General features: G+C 37.3%; 1 protein-coding gene across 1 annotated transcript in view; it reads left to right on the top strand.

Moving 5' to 3' along the window:
- The window catches only part of CD86 (CD86 molecule), a 66,444-nt gene extending 56,638 nt beyond the window's left edge, over positions 1 to 9,806 (top strand). The window contains exons 6-7 of the mRNA XM_080825835.1: positions 6,614 to 6,659; positions 8,847 to 9,806. Coding sequence (XP_080681961.1) covers positions 6,614 to 6,659; positions 8,847 to 8,940 — 140 coding nt within the window. The 3' untranslated portion in view covers positions 8,941 to 9,806. The remainder of the gene's footprint in view (positions 1 to 6,613; positions 6,660 to 8,846) is intronic.
- Positions 9,807 to 16,491: the final 6,685 nt, after the last annotated feature.

The raw sequence follows: 16,491 nt of genomic DNA, 5'->3' as shown, positions 1-16,491 counted from the left end.
CATGTAGATATGTTTGTAAATATGGGTTCTGTAATTCAGCAGTGTCGGCACTTGCTTTGTGGATACCTCTGGCATTTTCTCTATGAGGTACTGCATAATGTCCCCACCAAGATATCCATCGCCTGTTCACAGAACCTAGTAGATGTTATCTCACATGGTGAGAGGGACTTTGCATATGTGCTTAAGGAACTGATTTTAAGATGATGAGATTATCCTGGATTACCCAGGTGGGTCCCATCTAATCACAGGAGTCAGAGAACCTTCCCCAGGCTGGGTTAGAGAGAAGACATGGAAGGAGGAGAGATCCAAATCTTGAGGCAGACTTAACCCACCACTGCTGGCTTCGAAGATGGAGGAAGGGGCCATGGGACAAGGAATGTGGGTGGCCTCTAGAATCTGCGACGGGCCCTCAGCTGAGAGCCAGCCAGGAAATGCGGATCTCAATCATACAACCACAAGGAACTAAATTCTGCTTTAAAACAGACATGGAAGCAGTCAGGATCCATCCACAGAGATACAAGCTTACTGATAACCAGTAGGAATTTCTCCAAAAACGGAGCTTCCCCCCAGCCCAATATTAATCTGGTTCTCAGAGGAGAGAGCCCTCAAACTAACTTGGCATCAAAAGTCCTTTCCAGTGTTTGTTCAGTAATTACAGTTTTTCAATGCCCCAACCATCCACATTTACTCTGGTTAGGCTGTTAAATGAATAAAAGGGAAATGCCACAGTTATTCTAGCTGGTTTCTAATCTCTCTTCTCTTTTTTGATTTGTCAAATAGGGCAAATTAGGCATGAGAAATTATAACCTTGAATTACAGTCTTTTCCCAATCAGAAGTTACCCTATCAGCTTACCCATCAGGGAGAGAAACTAAAATAGCTCCTCCTGAGATTTTACTTCCTCATTTGGGTCTTGTGTGACTGAAATCTGTATGTAATAGAGCCCTAGCAACCAACAGTTTTTACAGTTTGCTGCCCTCCACCAAACCTGGAAGAGTCTCAGCTCTTTCAGGAATGGTTTCTTAAAGGGCAAGTGTTTTTTTTCTGAAATAAGTAATTTTAACCACTATTTAGACAGAGACCTTCACAGGACTTAAAAACTGGAAGTTGATTATATCATCACATCTGGCCTTCAAAATGTTAAATTTGTAATCAGACCCACAAGTTTAGAATCTACCTTTTATTGTCCGCCTTCATTTTAAAATAGAAACTTTTTTTTTGAAATGGTGATGATTTTGTCATTAGTATGAAAAGACAATTTAAATATTCTATGTTGGTCTACAGACACCTGAAATACTATATTCAGTTATAAGTAGTATTTTTTTATTTAATTTTATTTTTTCAGTGAAGTAAGCCTTTTTTAGGAGAAAGTTTGAAAAAAATAGAACCTAACCAGATTTATAAAGTGTCTAGAAGCTCAGTTAAATAAGAAATAGTTGAAGTAACTGAGAATGCATAACCAGAAAAGAAGTCTTGGGGAGGAGAAAAGTGTTCCCTTCAAGTATGTGAAGAGCTGCTATAGGATACAAAGATCGTACTTAACTATGGCTCTAAAGGGCATCTCAATGCATGAACGTTATGAGAAGATTTAAAGGAAAAGGCTGAGTTTTGCAACGGTTAAGGCTCTTTTAAAATTACATAGAAGACAAAATCTTCTTCCTCCCACAAAGGATTACCTGCTACAGGAATGTCCCTCCTATTGTAAACAACTAGAAATCAGGCAAAATATGAAACAGCTGTTTTCAGACATTGGACAATACGTTGTAGAAAACTGTAGTCCTTGAAAGAAGGAAAAAGATGAGATGAGCCTATGATTGCCCCCAACTTACTGCCTGGAGTCAGTTTCCAGACTGCCCTAAAAGTAGGGGGGAGCCCTGATACCAAAACTGGAAAAAGACATTACAAGAAAAGAATGCTATACATATATCTTGTGAAAATAGATGGCAAAATCCTAACAAAATTACCAGCCACAAGCTAGCAATCTATTGAAAGTGTGACACATCATGATCAAGTGGGGTTTATTCCAGGAATATGAGCTAGGTTCAATATACAAAAGCCAAACTGTAAAATTCACCATATTGGCAAACCAAAAAGCAAAAACAAGTAATCACATCAGCGGATACAAAAAAAGCATTTGGCAAAATTAATACCCATTCATAATTTTAAAAAAGAAAGAAAAATTCTCATAAAAGTTGGACTATAGAGGAATTTCCTCAACTGACAAAGGACATATACCCAAATCCTTCAGTTAGCAATATATATAATGATAAAAGACTGACTGCTTTCCCCATAAGATCAAGAAGGAGGCAAGGATATCACTCTCACTATATTTCTTCAACATTGTACTGGAGGTTCTAGGCAGTGAAGCAGTCTAGGAAAAAAACTAAAAGGCATGCATAGTGGAAGGGAAGAAGTAAAGCTTTTTTTTGCCCACAGATAACATGACCATGTTTGTAGTAAAGCCCAAGGCATCCAAAAAAACTATTAGAACTAACTGTGTGGGTGCCTGGGTGTCTCAGTTCATTAAGTATTTGCCTTCAGCTCAGGTCATGACCTGGGATGAAGTCCCACATCAGGTTCCCTGCTCAGTAAGGAGCCTGCTTCTCCCTCTCCCTTTGCCTGCCACTCTCGCTGCTTATGCTCTCTCTCTCTCTCTCTCTGTGTCAAATAAATAAATAAATAAATAAATAAATAAATAAATAACTCTTTAAAAAAAGAGAACTAACTGCATGTAGCTAAGTCTCCAGGTACAATTGTGGTCAATACACAAAAGCAAAATCAGTTATATTTCATGAAAAAAATTGCCATTCTTTCCTTGAAACAATGGGATCAAACGCAATAAAAACATACAGGTCCCAGGACATAAAAGCAATGCATTTGCAAAAACAATTTGCATATCTGAAGTAAATGGCTAGGAAAGTCAAAAATATATTCAGCCTCCTTCCTAAAAAAATAGTTGCAAATTAAAAAAATACAAAAACAAAATCAGTTATATTTCTATATACTCACCACAAGCAGTTTGGACACAGAAAAAAGTTTAAATACCATTTATAGTAGCATCAAATGATATTAAAACCTTGGGAGTAAGTTTTTAAAAACAAGTAAAATACCTATACACTACAAACTAAAAGACATTACTGTTGACAGAAATTAGAGTAGGCCTAAATAAATGGAGAAGTATATACCATGTTCATGGATCAGAGGAGTAGAATTTTTTTTTAAAGATTTTATTTATTTATTTGACAGAGATCACAAGTAGGCAGAGAGGCAGGCAGAGAGAGAGGGGGAAGCAGGATCCCCACCAAGCAGAGAGCCCGATGAGGGACTCAATCCCAGGACCCTGGGATCATGACCTGAGGCAAAGGCAGAGACTTTAACCCACTGAGCCACCCAGGGCCCCCAGAGGAGTAGATATTAAGATATCAGTTCAGCCCAGGGACACTTGGGTGGCTGAGTTGGTTAAACATCTGCCTTCAGCTCAAGTCATTATCTCAGGGTCCTGGGATCAAGCCCCAAGCCCTGAGTCTGGCTCTCAGGCTCCCTGCTCGGCCAGAGTTGCTTCTCCCTCTCCCTCCGCCCCTTCCCCCTGCTTCTGCTCTCTTTCTCATTCTGTCAAATAAACAAATAAAATCTCTTTAGAAAATGATATCAATTCAGCCCAACCTGATCTATGGATTCAATGAGATACCAATCAGAACACTGGCAGGCTCTTCAGTGTAAATTAAAAAGCTAATTCTAAAAGTTATATGGAAATGCAAAAGACATACAATTGCCAAACAATTCTGAAAAACAAGAACAGACACAGACAACTTATACCACTAACTTCAAGATTTATTAAATACCCACCACCAGGCTCACCAACCAACCTCACCCCCCCACTCCCCAAAACCCTCAGATTGCATGGAGCCCTGGGTGTGGTGCATAAACAATGAATTTTGGAACACTGAAAAGAAATTTTAAAAGTAAATAAAAATTTAAAAAGAAAAGATTTATTAAATAGCTACATAACCAAGACAGTGTGATATTGGTGAAAGCACAGACATACCAACCAAGGGAACTAGATGGATAATCAAAAGGAAACTCACATGGTGAACTGATATGGACAGAGGAGCCAAGGTAATTCCATGGAGAAAAGGCTAGTCTTTTCAACAATGGTTTTGGGACAATTAGATATGCACATGGAAAAATATGAACCTCGACACACAAAAAAACAACTTGAAGTGGGTGTCAGACCTAAAAATAAGAGCTAAAATTAAAAGATTTTAAAAAAAATTGGAGAAAATCTTTGTGATCTTAGCTTGGGCAGATCTTAGGACACAGTAAACATAAAGCATAGCATAAAAAATAAAAATTGATAAACTGAACTTCATCTAAATTGAAAACGTTTGCCCTTTGACTTTGTTAAGAAAATTTAAAGTCAAGCCAGCCACAGACTAGGAGAAAATGTTTGCAAAATATGTATCTCAATAGGATTTACATCCATAAGATATAATTATATACTACTACTCAGTAAAGAAGACAATCCATTTAACAAAAGGCTGGGAGCAAAAGACTCGAACACATACTTCATAGAGTAAAATATACAAATGGCCAATAAGCACAGTCACACAGTCACAACATCATTAGTCATTAGGGAAATACAAGTTAAAGCTATAATGAGAGACCACTACACTCCCACTAACATGACTAAAATTAAAAGGACTGGTAAATATCAAGTGCTGGAGAGGATGTGACACAATTGAAACTCTCACGCACTGCTATACAACCCAGCAATCTCAGATATTCGCTCATGAGAAATAAAAACATATGTCCTCACAGAGATACACACCAATGTTCATAGCAGCTTTCTTCATAATACTGAAAGCCTGGCATTCTAAATTTTCATCCGTTGATGAAAGGATAAACAAACAGTAGTGTATTCATATAAGGAAATTCTGCCGAGCTCTAGAAAGACTACTAGTAACATGCAACAAGATAATGAATTTCAAAAGCAGTATGCTACCTCCATACTGTCTTCAAGAATGGCTGTACTAGCTTGCATTCCCACCAACGGTGTTAAGAGGGTTCCCCTTTCTCTACATCCTCGTCAACATCTGTTGTTTCCTGTATTGTTAATTTTAGCCATTCTGACCTGTGGGAGGTGTTATCTCATTGTGGTTTTGATTTGTATTTCCCTTATGATGAGTGATATTGAGCACTTTTTCATGTGCCTGTTGGTCATTTGTATGTCTTCTTTGGAGAAATGTCTGTTCATATCTTCTGCCCATTTCTTGACTGGATTATTCATCTTTTGGGTGTTGAGTTTGTTAAGTTCTTTACCAATCTTGGATCCTAGCCCTTTGGATTTACTTAGCTTAGAAGAGGACAATCAATCAAAGTGATTTTTTTGGTAAATATTAAGTCAAGAATTACATTGTGATATCAAATATCAAACATAAAGTTAATAACTGCATTTCCCTGAAGAATATAACAGGAAATGGTGCATTTTCTGAGCATTTTGTCTAAATTTTTAATATAGTTGTTTCTTGTTTTGTGTTACCAATAGGTTTTAAACTTGTATAAATCAGATAATATTTAAAATTTTTGAAAACACTTCATTAAAGTATCTCTATGGTGAAAAAAAAAAAAGCAGTATACTAGGAGAAAGACACCAGGCACAAAAAGACCACACGACCACACAAATGTGATCATTTAGAATTATAAAATTCTAAAAAATGCAAAACTACTGTGACATTAACCAGATCAGTAGTTATCAGGGGATGGGATGGGGAAAGATACTGACTGAAAGGGGGCAGGAGGGAACTTTTGGGGCTTATAGAAATGTTCTATATCTTGGTGATGGTGGTAGTTACATGAGGGTATACATTTGCTAAACTCACCAAAATCTATACAGGAAATTATTGTGTATTAATTATACCTCAATAAAGCTGATTATTCTTAAGCACACACATGTGCACACACCTGAAAACTGCCAATGGTAGTAAGTGTTCAAAACCATCAAGGGTGTTGTTTCGCTCCCTAAAGTCCTGCATGGACACCCAGGTTAACAACCCTCGTGGCAAGGCTCTGAGTTGGACAAAACCATCATCACAACAGTCAACCAAAAGAATTTAAACCCCAAGCTGCTTCAGTGGTAAGCCCATACCGATAGCAACTCGGGCTTTGAGAGGTCTAGCCAGTTAGAGATTTCCCACTTGGGCCCATCCGTGCCACCCCGTGTTATACTGGTAGTGCCAGCTGACTCACCCATTTAGGCATAAACATTTCCAAGATTTACTTTCCTTCCTCCTTCTAGACCTTACTTTCAGAAAAGGACTGAAAACTTTTTCAGTCACTAAATGATAGCTAAAACTAAGTGTGTTACCCCTCCCAGAAGTATTTTTATTTTAGTAAAGAATAGAGCTGTAAGTGAAAAACCAATTTCCACAGTGAATAAAGGAAGGCATTTGATTTTTGGATGCCAAAAACCTCAGTTGCATCAGGCAGCATCTGTTTCACACATAAGGACACAATGATTTCTCTCTGAGTCCTAGGATTTTGAATTCTCTTCAAACTTCCCCTCTTTTATTATCTACAGGCAATACATTTTCTGAAGTTATTTTGGTCTCTTTCAGAAACCAACAAAGTGGGGAGAAAAGAGAGCAAACAGACCAAGGAAAGGTGAGTCCTGACCTTACAACACTGCTGAAAGAGGTACCATCTCCAGAGGATCTATAACTTGACCATCAGTTAAGTCTGAGGCATGCTGACACCTCAGCAAACATGAACTAAGGGAGAAGGAAAGGAAAGCTAGGATCTGGAAGGAAATGTTCTAGCTATAAATGGATGGCAGGATGTCCAATACACAAGGCTCAAGTGGCACGGCAAGCTGAGTCAAGGAAAATTAAAAATTTAATACCAAATGGGTCTGTGTTGTGTGTATGAGCTGTATATTATTCACCATGGTAACCCCAGTACCTATCCTGGTGCCTGGACTCGTGGGAATCCTACCTGTGTGCAATGAACAAATAAGTAAGAGAGGAGTGATAACATGTTCCCTTTAGCTTCAGTGTCTTTGCATCTGCTGCATCCTCTGCTTAGAATGTTCTTTGGCTACTTCTTTACCTCATTCTTCAGATCTTGGTTCAAGCTGCACATCTAAAAAAAAAAACACAAAACCCTTTCTTAAACTAGAATATGTTAGCCTGTTATTGTGTCATATGGATTCCTCTGCTTTTTCTCCATAACACGAGGTAATATTTACATTTTTGTGTAATTACAGTTACACAAAAGTTTATCCATACAGTTTATCCATTAAACTCTATGAACTATACCAAACTTTATAGAGAGTAGAGATCATATCAGTTAAGCTTATCATTGTGCTGTCAGCACCTAGCACAGTGCCTGGCATATAGTAGGAGCTTAATAAATTTTCTTCTACTGTGAAATTGTAGCAGCAGATATTTTTTAATCCATAGAAAGTAGTCTTTTTATAATACTAACAATTTTCTGTAGGTGTAATTTCATGGCATCTACTGGTTTACAGATAACAGGACTTATTCAGAAAATTTGCACTGTAATGGTTTGATAAATATATAACACGTTGAAAAGAGTTTCATGGAAACATAAGTGCTATTCATCAAGGTTTAGCTTCTCTTTTTTAAATTTTTTTATTTTAATAAACATATAATGTATTAAGGTTTAGCTTCTCTTACGTTTGCTTTCAGCTGAGCAATATTATAAGTTGTTTGATTTTTATTTTTCATTTATTTACTTACTTTGTAGATTCTTTACCTAATCAAATCCAAATAAACAATCCCAAATATGGCACAGGGGAAATATGTATATCCTTTTCTTTATATTCTCTTTTGTCCACTACTAGACAAAATGTGATGAGGTGCTTTTCTTTAAGAGTTCAAGTTTTAGTTGTTTTTAAATTCAATTTATTCAGACTAAAAACAAAAAAAGTTTACCCATTCTCCTACCCCTCACCCCCCAGTTCTGGCAACCACCAATCTCCTCTTTTGTCTATGAAGTAGGTTTTTATTATTTATTTTTAGATTCCACATATAAGAGAAATCATACGGTGTTTGTCTCTCTCTGTCTGACTTATTTCCCTTATCATAATGTTCTCAAAGTCCATCCATGATGATACAAATGGTGAAATCTCGTTCATTTTTATGGCTGAATCGTATTCCATTATATGTATATGTCACAATTTTTTTATCCATTCATCTGTCAATGGACACTTAGGCTGTTTCCATACCTTGGCTATTGTAATAAATATTTGTTGAAAGAATGAATGTATGCATGAAGGAATACATAAAAATTCCTGGCAATCAGTCCTTTCAGAAGATGATGAAAGTAGATTATCTGTACCTCCATCCTCCCTGAGGAGCAGGGCTCTCTAGAATATCAGGGCTCTGGACACACAGCCATAGGGTCAGGCAAACCGAAGTCAAAAGCTTGGTCACAAAGATACAGCCACAACCCCAGGGTTAACAGCCCCAGAGTGCCCAGCGTCTACCTGAATACACACGCTGCTGAGTCTAGGAATCCTGGATGGTGAGCTCAAGTGCTGAGATCTTGCCTGCCCTCCTAGACTCAGTTCAGATATAGTCCAGAAGAGCCCGCAGGGAGAAGGCAGCAAGTAATCAACATACGGCAGGGGCAGATCCAGACGAAAATAAAGGGTAGTTAATTGAAGGAAGCATGAACAGCACATCTCTAACTCTCTCTTCAACAGTTTGTTTCTCCGGTTGCTATTTCAATGGCTCCTGTATTCTGTCCTCTCACTGAAATCTAGAAAAAGGAAGTGGCTCTATTATGAAATCTTACCCAATTCCTTTTCTGTTATTGTTTTTCCAGAGTACAATACCATGTACCTGAAAGATCTGATGAGGCCCAGTGTGTTAACATTTCGAAGACAACCTCAGGCGACCAAAGTACTACGCATTTTTAATTAAAGTCCGACCATCCGTTGTTTATGTGCCTTCACTTTCAAATTTTGGCTTGTCTTTTTTCTTGTCCATTACTGTTATTATTACCATTAAAAATAGCTGGGGCTCCAGGACTCTCTCTGAGGGAGAGAGCCTCCCTACAATGCCAGTTCTGCTCCCTATGCCAGGAGCAGATTTTAACTGCTTCTTTTCATTTCAGAGCACACTTGTGGCCCAAGCTCACCTGACTGGCTCCTGGCTCAGGACTAATGTTTAAGACTAACACCTCCTGTTTCAAATTCAGCCTTCTTTTCTTAATTTTATAAATTGTATTTTATGTAGAACTCTCTCATTACTAGAATAATGGCTTTTATCTGTGCTTAATTCTAAAACAGCACCTCATTCCATCTTGTATATTTGTGACTACCTCTTCAGTCTGGGTGGGAGTTATATATGTTATGGCTTTACATATTGTTGTGTTGCTAGTAATATTTTGAAACATAAAGAGATGTGTACCTTAATCTTGTGTACTTTAATTACTATGCCTTGAGAAAAGTCTATCCAGTGCTCTGTGAGGATCAGTAGGAAAATGGTGTTTTGGTGGGCTGACAACAATGAGCAGACCAATTCAAAATTTGGAAAATTAGGAACGATGGAGATAGAACCCGCTCTGAACCCTGGAGCCACTTCTATCTGGGCTGCTGCTAATCTGAGGAGGATCCAGCTGCCCAGCAGCTACTGGTAAGTCTTAGCAGAGAGCTAAAGCAGGAAAGCACCATGCACTGTGAACCCTACTTCTCTTCTTGAAAGAAATGACTGAGATGATGGCCCAGGGCAACCAACTGTTCAAGAGCCAATTGAGAGATCACAATACTCAAAAGAGAGAAAGAAAAAAAAAAAAAAAAAAAAGGAAAGGAAAGTAAAGCTCTTAACCAACAGAGATGCACATGAATGGCCTATCTGTCTAGCTCCAGCAAACAACAAGTGAACAGACTGTCCAAAAGGACTTAAGACAGCACCATCCCTGGTGTTTGGTGAGAAGTTTGGATAATATTCAATTATTGTGATGTTCCATCTGGCTGGAGGCGGAGCTGGGGAGGAGGAGCTATCATCTTGATATGGGATAAATGGAAGGAGGCTTAGGACTCTTCCAACTCATGGCTGAGAGAGAAGGAGCTAGAGTGGAATTAGGAGGACCAAGATGCAAATCATCCAGAGGCCAACATAGTTGGCAGGTGTCCTAGGAAGGGATCAACTGGCCCAGAGCAGGGCTCACAAATTTGTGTCTGAGGACTGTCTATGTCATTCTCAACGATGGGAAAACTGGGTGGACAAGAGGACTATGCTAGCCCAGTAGAAATGAGTTGGGTAATCCTGGCTCTAGGGCAGCATCACTAATGGATGGAGCAGTCTCAGTCCAAACCCAGAAAGAACTTTGGGAGGCCCAACCCACAGAAATATTTCTTCTTATTCTACATAAGGGAACCTAGAAGATTGTAGACAGCTGTGCTAGCCATGCTTGCCTTTTAATATTACCATTTGTGTGTTGTGCCTTGCCTCTGCTTTCATTAGGCTCTAAGCATCTTGTTGGTTCCTAACATGTTTTACAGTGAGCTCTTAATAAATTTTTCTTAAATTGATTTAAAAGTCTCCATTTTCTGCTTTTACTTCAACAGAACTACTCAACCCTTATAGTCTGACATTACCTCTTCTGTCCTCCTAATGTACTTCCTCCCTCTTAACTTCTCCATGGAAGCCTCATTCTCCGGTCACCCTGGCAAAAGGCCTCTGGCTCATCCCAAACCCTCTCCTCTTCCCTTTTCCCTTACCTATTACATAAGAAAGAGGGGCTTATATGATTCTAAATGTTTATCTTAGTTATGAGACATAAAAAATCAAACAAAGGAGGTTCTTTCTGGAGATAACTGGGAAATTTGGAGTTAAGAAAGCGATACTTGCTTTTCAGTTTGTAACTTTTTAAATTCTATAATTTTAAATTATGTTCTCATATGTGCATTAAACAAAAGCTTAATGTAAAATATTCCTTAAAATACCCTGATTATAAAATGAATGCATATAACTATACTGTATATTTCTAAAGTTGCCAAAAAAGTAAATCTTAAAAGTTCTCATCATAAGAAAAAAAAAAGTTTGTACCTATGTGTGGTGATGGATGTTATCTAAACTTACTGTGTCGATCATTTCACAATATACACATATATCAAATTATTATGTTGTACACTTAAAATTCATACAATGTTATATGCCTATTATACCTGGACTAAAAGTAAATACATGTATATACATATATATATGCACTTAGCATATAGCATGCACTTAACATATATTGCTACATGTAGCGCATATATATGGCATGTGAGAAGACCCAGGAAAATTCTGGAAAAAAGAAAACTCCAGGCTCTGTGAGGGCACCAAGATATCTAATTTCTTTAACAATGAATCCTGGGCACCTAAGAGTACTTCAAAGCTATTTGTTCAAAGATTGAATGAAATATAATGTGCTTCTGGTGAAAACATCCCTCCTTTGTATGTTAAATTCTCTAGATTTTCTATGTTCCAAATCCGGGGAAAGAAAAGCCAAGAAAGGTTATCAAAGTTAACATTCCTGGTACTCACCTTGTATCAGGGACTCTTCTAAACTGTTAAACTCATTATCCCATTTATTCCTCAAAATGACCCTGTAATGCAGGTATGGGGATAGTATGATCATTTCGCTGATGAGGAAACCTAGCCACGGACAGGTCAAAGTAATTAACCCAAGGTCACTAACTTAGTAAGTGACAGAGCTGGGGAAAGGTTTGCAAAAGCCTCACTCTCTCTACTCCTTTGTTTCCCAGCCATAGAAGAGACAACACTTTGGCTGGTTGCAGATTAAGCGCCTATACCACACCCTGCACTGCAGTCCCCACCACCAGCCCTCTGAGGTGGTGCCTCCAGAGAAGGCATCACTGAGTTTTCCAGAAGCCATTTCATCATCTCATAAGGCCAGAAGCTGTGGGTGATAAGGCACATGATATGGTCAACAGAAATGAGTTTTTGGCACGTGATGTAATAAGCACTGGGTATCATATAAGACCGATGAGGGGTGCCTGGGTGGCTCAGTGGGTTAAGGCCTCTGCCTTCGGCTCAGGTCATGATCCCAGGGTCCTGGGATCGAGCCCCACATCGGACTCTCTGCTCCGCAGGGAGCCTGCTTCCTCCTCTCTCTCTGCCTGCCTCTCTGCCTACTTGTAATCTCTGTCAAATAAATAAATAAAATATTTTTTTAAAAAAAGACCGATGAATCACTGACATCTACCTCTGAAACTAATAATACATTATTAATTAATTAGTTGAATTTAAATTAAAAAAAGAACACAGCAAAATTTGTGTAGATGGGGAAATTTTAATCATATTTCTCCCACTCTCCCCAAAGGGTTGAGAAACTAAATGGACTTTAAGACAATAAATTTAAGAAGAAACTATTTGCCATGCTGAAAGTTTAGATGTGAAAAGTTTTTATATTCATCATTAAAGAACTGGCAAACCAAATAAATAAATAAATAAATAATAAATAAATAAGTTTGTGCTCAGGGGGAAAGGGAACTACAACTGCTGCCTCCAACTCTTCCCCCTCCACCCCTACCACTTACTCTTTTGCAATCCACCCTCCTGCCTCTGACATTGTGAAGTCAGTTTCATCCACTCACTGTTCTCACATTTGTTAACCTGGGCTAGAAAGCAAAGAGTCATCTCTGACTACTTCCCTCCAGCCACTCCCTCAGGACCCACTGCCACCCCACCTCCCTGCCACATTTGGTTAACACAAGACCAAGCAAATATTCCTCTGACTTAAGCAACTACTGTTTCTTTTGTCATTTGGGTTCTTATTTCCTCAATATAAGAGTATAAGAGCATGGCTATCGCTACCCAACTGATCCCAGTGTACTGTCTCTCTTATCCTGCCTTCTGTCCAAGTCATCAAAAGGAACAAGCAGATAAATGTGAAGAAAAAAGGTTGCCTCACATTCCTTTTCCCTAGCCACACAGAGGCAACTATGATCTCCAGGTTCTTATGTATCTTTCCATAGACACACTATGCCTCTGTGTGTGTGTGTGTGTGTGTGTGTGTGTACATATACATACATAAAAATAGTGAACATACATATATACATATACATAGATAAACGTGTGTGTGCATGTGTATATGTGTGTACACATTTTCTCCCTTATTCAGGTAGATTTGGTTTTATTCTACACCTAACTAAACAGCCTAAACTTAAGACTTCTGCTAAGAGAGAAACCAGCCTTCAATATAATCCTTCATATTAATAATATTATTGTATCAGTTTTTAGTATCACCCATATACCAGCATTATTGTGCATCTTAAAATAAAAGTGAGATTCTGTTGGCTTTCACCATGTCTGCCTGTTCACTCCATAAGAAAAAATACTTACAGATGTGGAGTCTTGCACTATTTTTAGACGCATTTTTTTATATCTATTTTCCATTTTATTTGTGTTTTCCATAATGAAAGTGACAATTTTTATTTCCTATTTTTATCAAGTTAATTATAATTTCAATATCATTACCATACAGTGTTATATTAGTTTCAGGTGTACAATACAGTGATTCAACAATGCTATACATCATTATTCAGTGTTCATCATGATAGTCCTCTTCACCCCTTTCATCCATTCTTCCACTAACCTCCCCTCTGATATACTTTATTTTAAGCAAGTACCCTCAGTTGAAGTTATTTCTTTATTTGAAGCATACTTCAGGATACATGATTCTTATATATATATAATATATATAATATAATATATATAATATAATATATGTAATTTATATATAATATATATTATATATTATATATATATTTTTTCTTGGAGATATATTTCCAAGAAAAATAGAATACACATTTTCTTCAAGTACACATGGAAGAATCCCCTGGTTAAATCATATGAAAAGAGACATACCAAGTATTGGAAATTTAAGAAGACTAAAATCCTACCAAGTCTATTTTCCAATCACATTGGAAATATTTTAATATTTATTAAAAATAATAAAGCTGGAAAATCTACAATGTAAATATTAAATATTTAATATGTAAATATTAAACATACTACTCAAGCAATGGACCAAATAAGAAATCAAACAGAAAAAAAAAGAATTAGAATTAGTGGGTCAAGGAGAATTAACCTTCTTAAGGCCCTTGATATACTGCAATATTGCTATATATTAGCCATATCAATGTACATTATCAGCAGCAAGATACCAATTTAACTTTATAAATAATAATTACCTATGTATTTCTGTGGTTATCTGTTGTATTGCTTTCTCTTTTTATTTTTGATTTTTTTTCTTATTTAATATAGTTAAAGCATTGCTAATTTTGTTTATAGTTTTGGAAAAATTGGTCATTACTTTCAGTGTTATTGTTTATTCTAGTCATTATGTTATTTCTGGTTTTTCTTTGTTTTTCCTTCCTCTACTAAATTTCAGCCAAGTTTCTTCTTATTCTAATTTGTGATATAATGTTATTTGCTCGAAATTCTTTTCTTAATGAAAGCATTTATGGCATAAATTTCACCCTAACATCTGTTTTTGTTGCATCCCATAGGTTTTGGAATATTGTTTTTTCTCTTGTTTTAGACACATTTTCTTAAGAGAGAACATGTGCAAGCAGTTGGGGAGGGCCCAGGGGCAGGGGCAGAGGGAGAGACCAAATCTCAAGCTGGCTCCAAACCCAGCATAGGAGCCCAACACGGGGCTCAATTTCACAACCCTGAGATCATGACCCTAGCAGAAACCGACAGTTGGATGCTTAACCAGCTAAGCCACCCGGGCATCCCTTTAGACACAAATTTTTAAGCCTCTCCAATTTGAACAAATTATACCCTAGTTCTGGTCAACAACAGTCACCCTGAACTGGATCTCCCATTTCCTGTGTATCATTTTTTTTTGTCTTTCTTTATTTACTCCCTCACTTGCTGGTACAATATGCCAGTAACTTTGTGAAAAAGGACATATGGGAAATTAATTTAATGAGATTTTGTGTATCTGAAAACGTCTTTATCCTACTTTCCCACTTAATTAATCATTTGTCTTAATATGGAATTTTTGATTGGAAATTATTTCCACTATTTCTAGTTTCTAGTGTTGTTCTTGAAAAAGCTATAGAAATTCTGACTCCTTATCTTCTTATGTGGTACCTTTTAAGATCTTCTCTCTATGTTCAGTGTTCTTAAATTTTGTAATGATATGCCTATTCATCTACTGTGATTTACACTGAGGTGGTCTTTGTATTTGAAAACGTATGTCCTTCACTCTAGGGAAATTTTCCTGAATTATTTTGCTGATTAATTTTTCTCCTGTATTTCACTGGTCTCTCATTCTAAGACATGGAGTCCAATATTGGATCTCCTCCCATTTTCTTATCTTTCTCTCCTCTTTTCCATCTTTCTGTCTTTTGTTCTATTTCTTAAAGATTTCCTCAAGCTTATCTTCCAAACCTTCTGTTGTATTCTGCTATCATATTTTAATTTTCAAGAGCTCTTCTTTGTTCTCTGAATGTTTCTGCAAAGAGTCTGTTCTTAATTGTTGCATATCATCTTTTGACTCTCTGAAGATGTTAATGACAGGTTGTTTAAGTCTATTTCTCCTACCTTATCTCTGTTTCTTGCGGTTTGTTTGCTTTGGTCTCTATCATCCATGTTGGAGGATTCTTCAGATGCCTGACGATGCTTGAGTGTCTGTTCACGATTAAGTGTAAGGAATTAAAAATTTGTTTGGAGGATCTAAGTCTGTGGATGAACTTGTTACCTTTAGCATTAGAGTAAACGGACCTAGGTGAGCCTTGGCTGGGAAACCATATTTAAATCTTTCCTCTTCTGCTGGTAGTTTTCCAATATCTTGCCTGGAAGGTAGTAGTTTGGCTGTCAGCACTTTGGGAGCCAAGTGAAAGAAAAGAGATGTGTGTGTATGTGTGCGCGCGCACTTGCGCACGTGATAGTGGTGGGTTTCTGCAGTCTTTATTCAGTATGAATAAATGTACTTAATCTATATGCTTTCAGTATGGCAACTCCATCTTCAAATGTGTGAGATATTTCCCAGTTGAAACACTTTCTGCTTTACCCTTTCCAGAGAATGAGACTCTAGTCTTCTGCCAGGGTGGGAGAGGGCAGTTACCCCGTGGTGTGTAGTGAGAAAGGAGAGCTCAGCCTTAACTTACTATCAAACAAATTTTACCCAGTCTTCCTTATTGTAGCCCTTATCTTTCCACCCAAACTTCACCCTCAATTTGTTCTCAATCCTGCCAGTTCCTGAGGCTTTTGATGATTCTGGAGTATAAACTGGATTGTTTCTTGGGTTTCTGTACTGAGAGATAAGACTTGGCTGTCCGGCCTTATTAAGTTAGTTATCACTCATCCATCTATTTTTCAGATTCCAAACTGTCATCTCCTTTCCTATTATTGTACTGTTAAATTTTTCCACTTAAATTTAAAAAATAATTTTTCTTTAATTTTAGTGGAATTTCAGAAAGTAATGGAATTAGATGTGTATATTT

Source organism: Martes martes (genome assembly GCF_963455335.1).
Source record: "Martes martes genome assembly, chromosome: 1".
NCBI classification, from domain to species: Eukaryota; Metazoa; Chordata; class Mammalia; order Carnivora; family Mustelidae; genus Martes; species Martes martes.
Note: the sequence above shows the minus strand (reverse complement) of the source record. Positions and strands in the feature narration are given on the sequence as shown.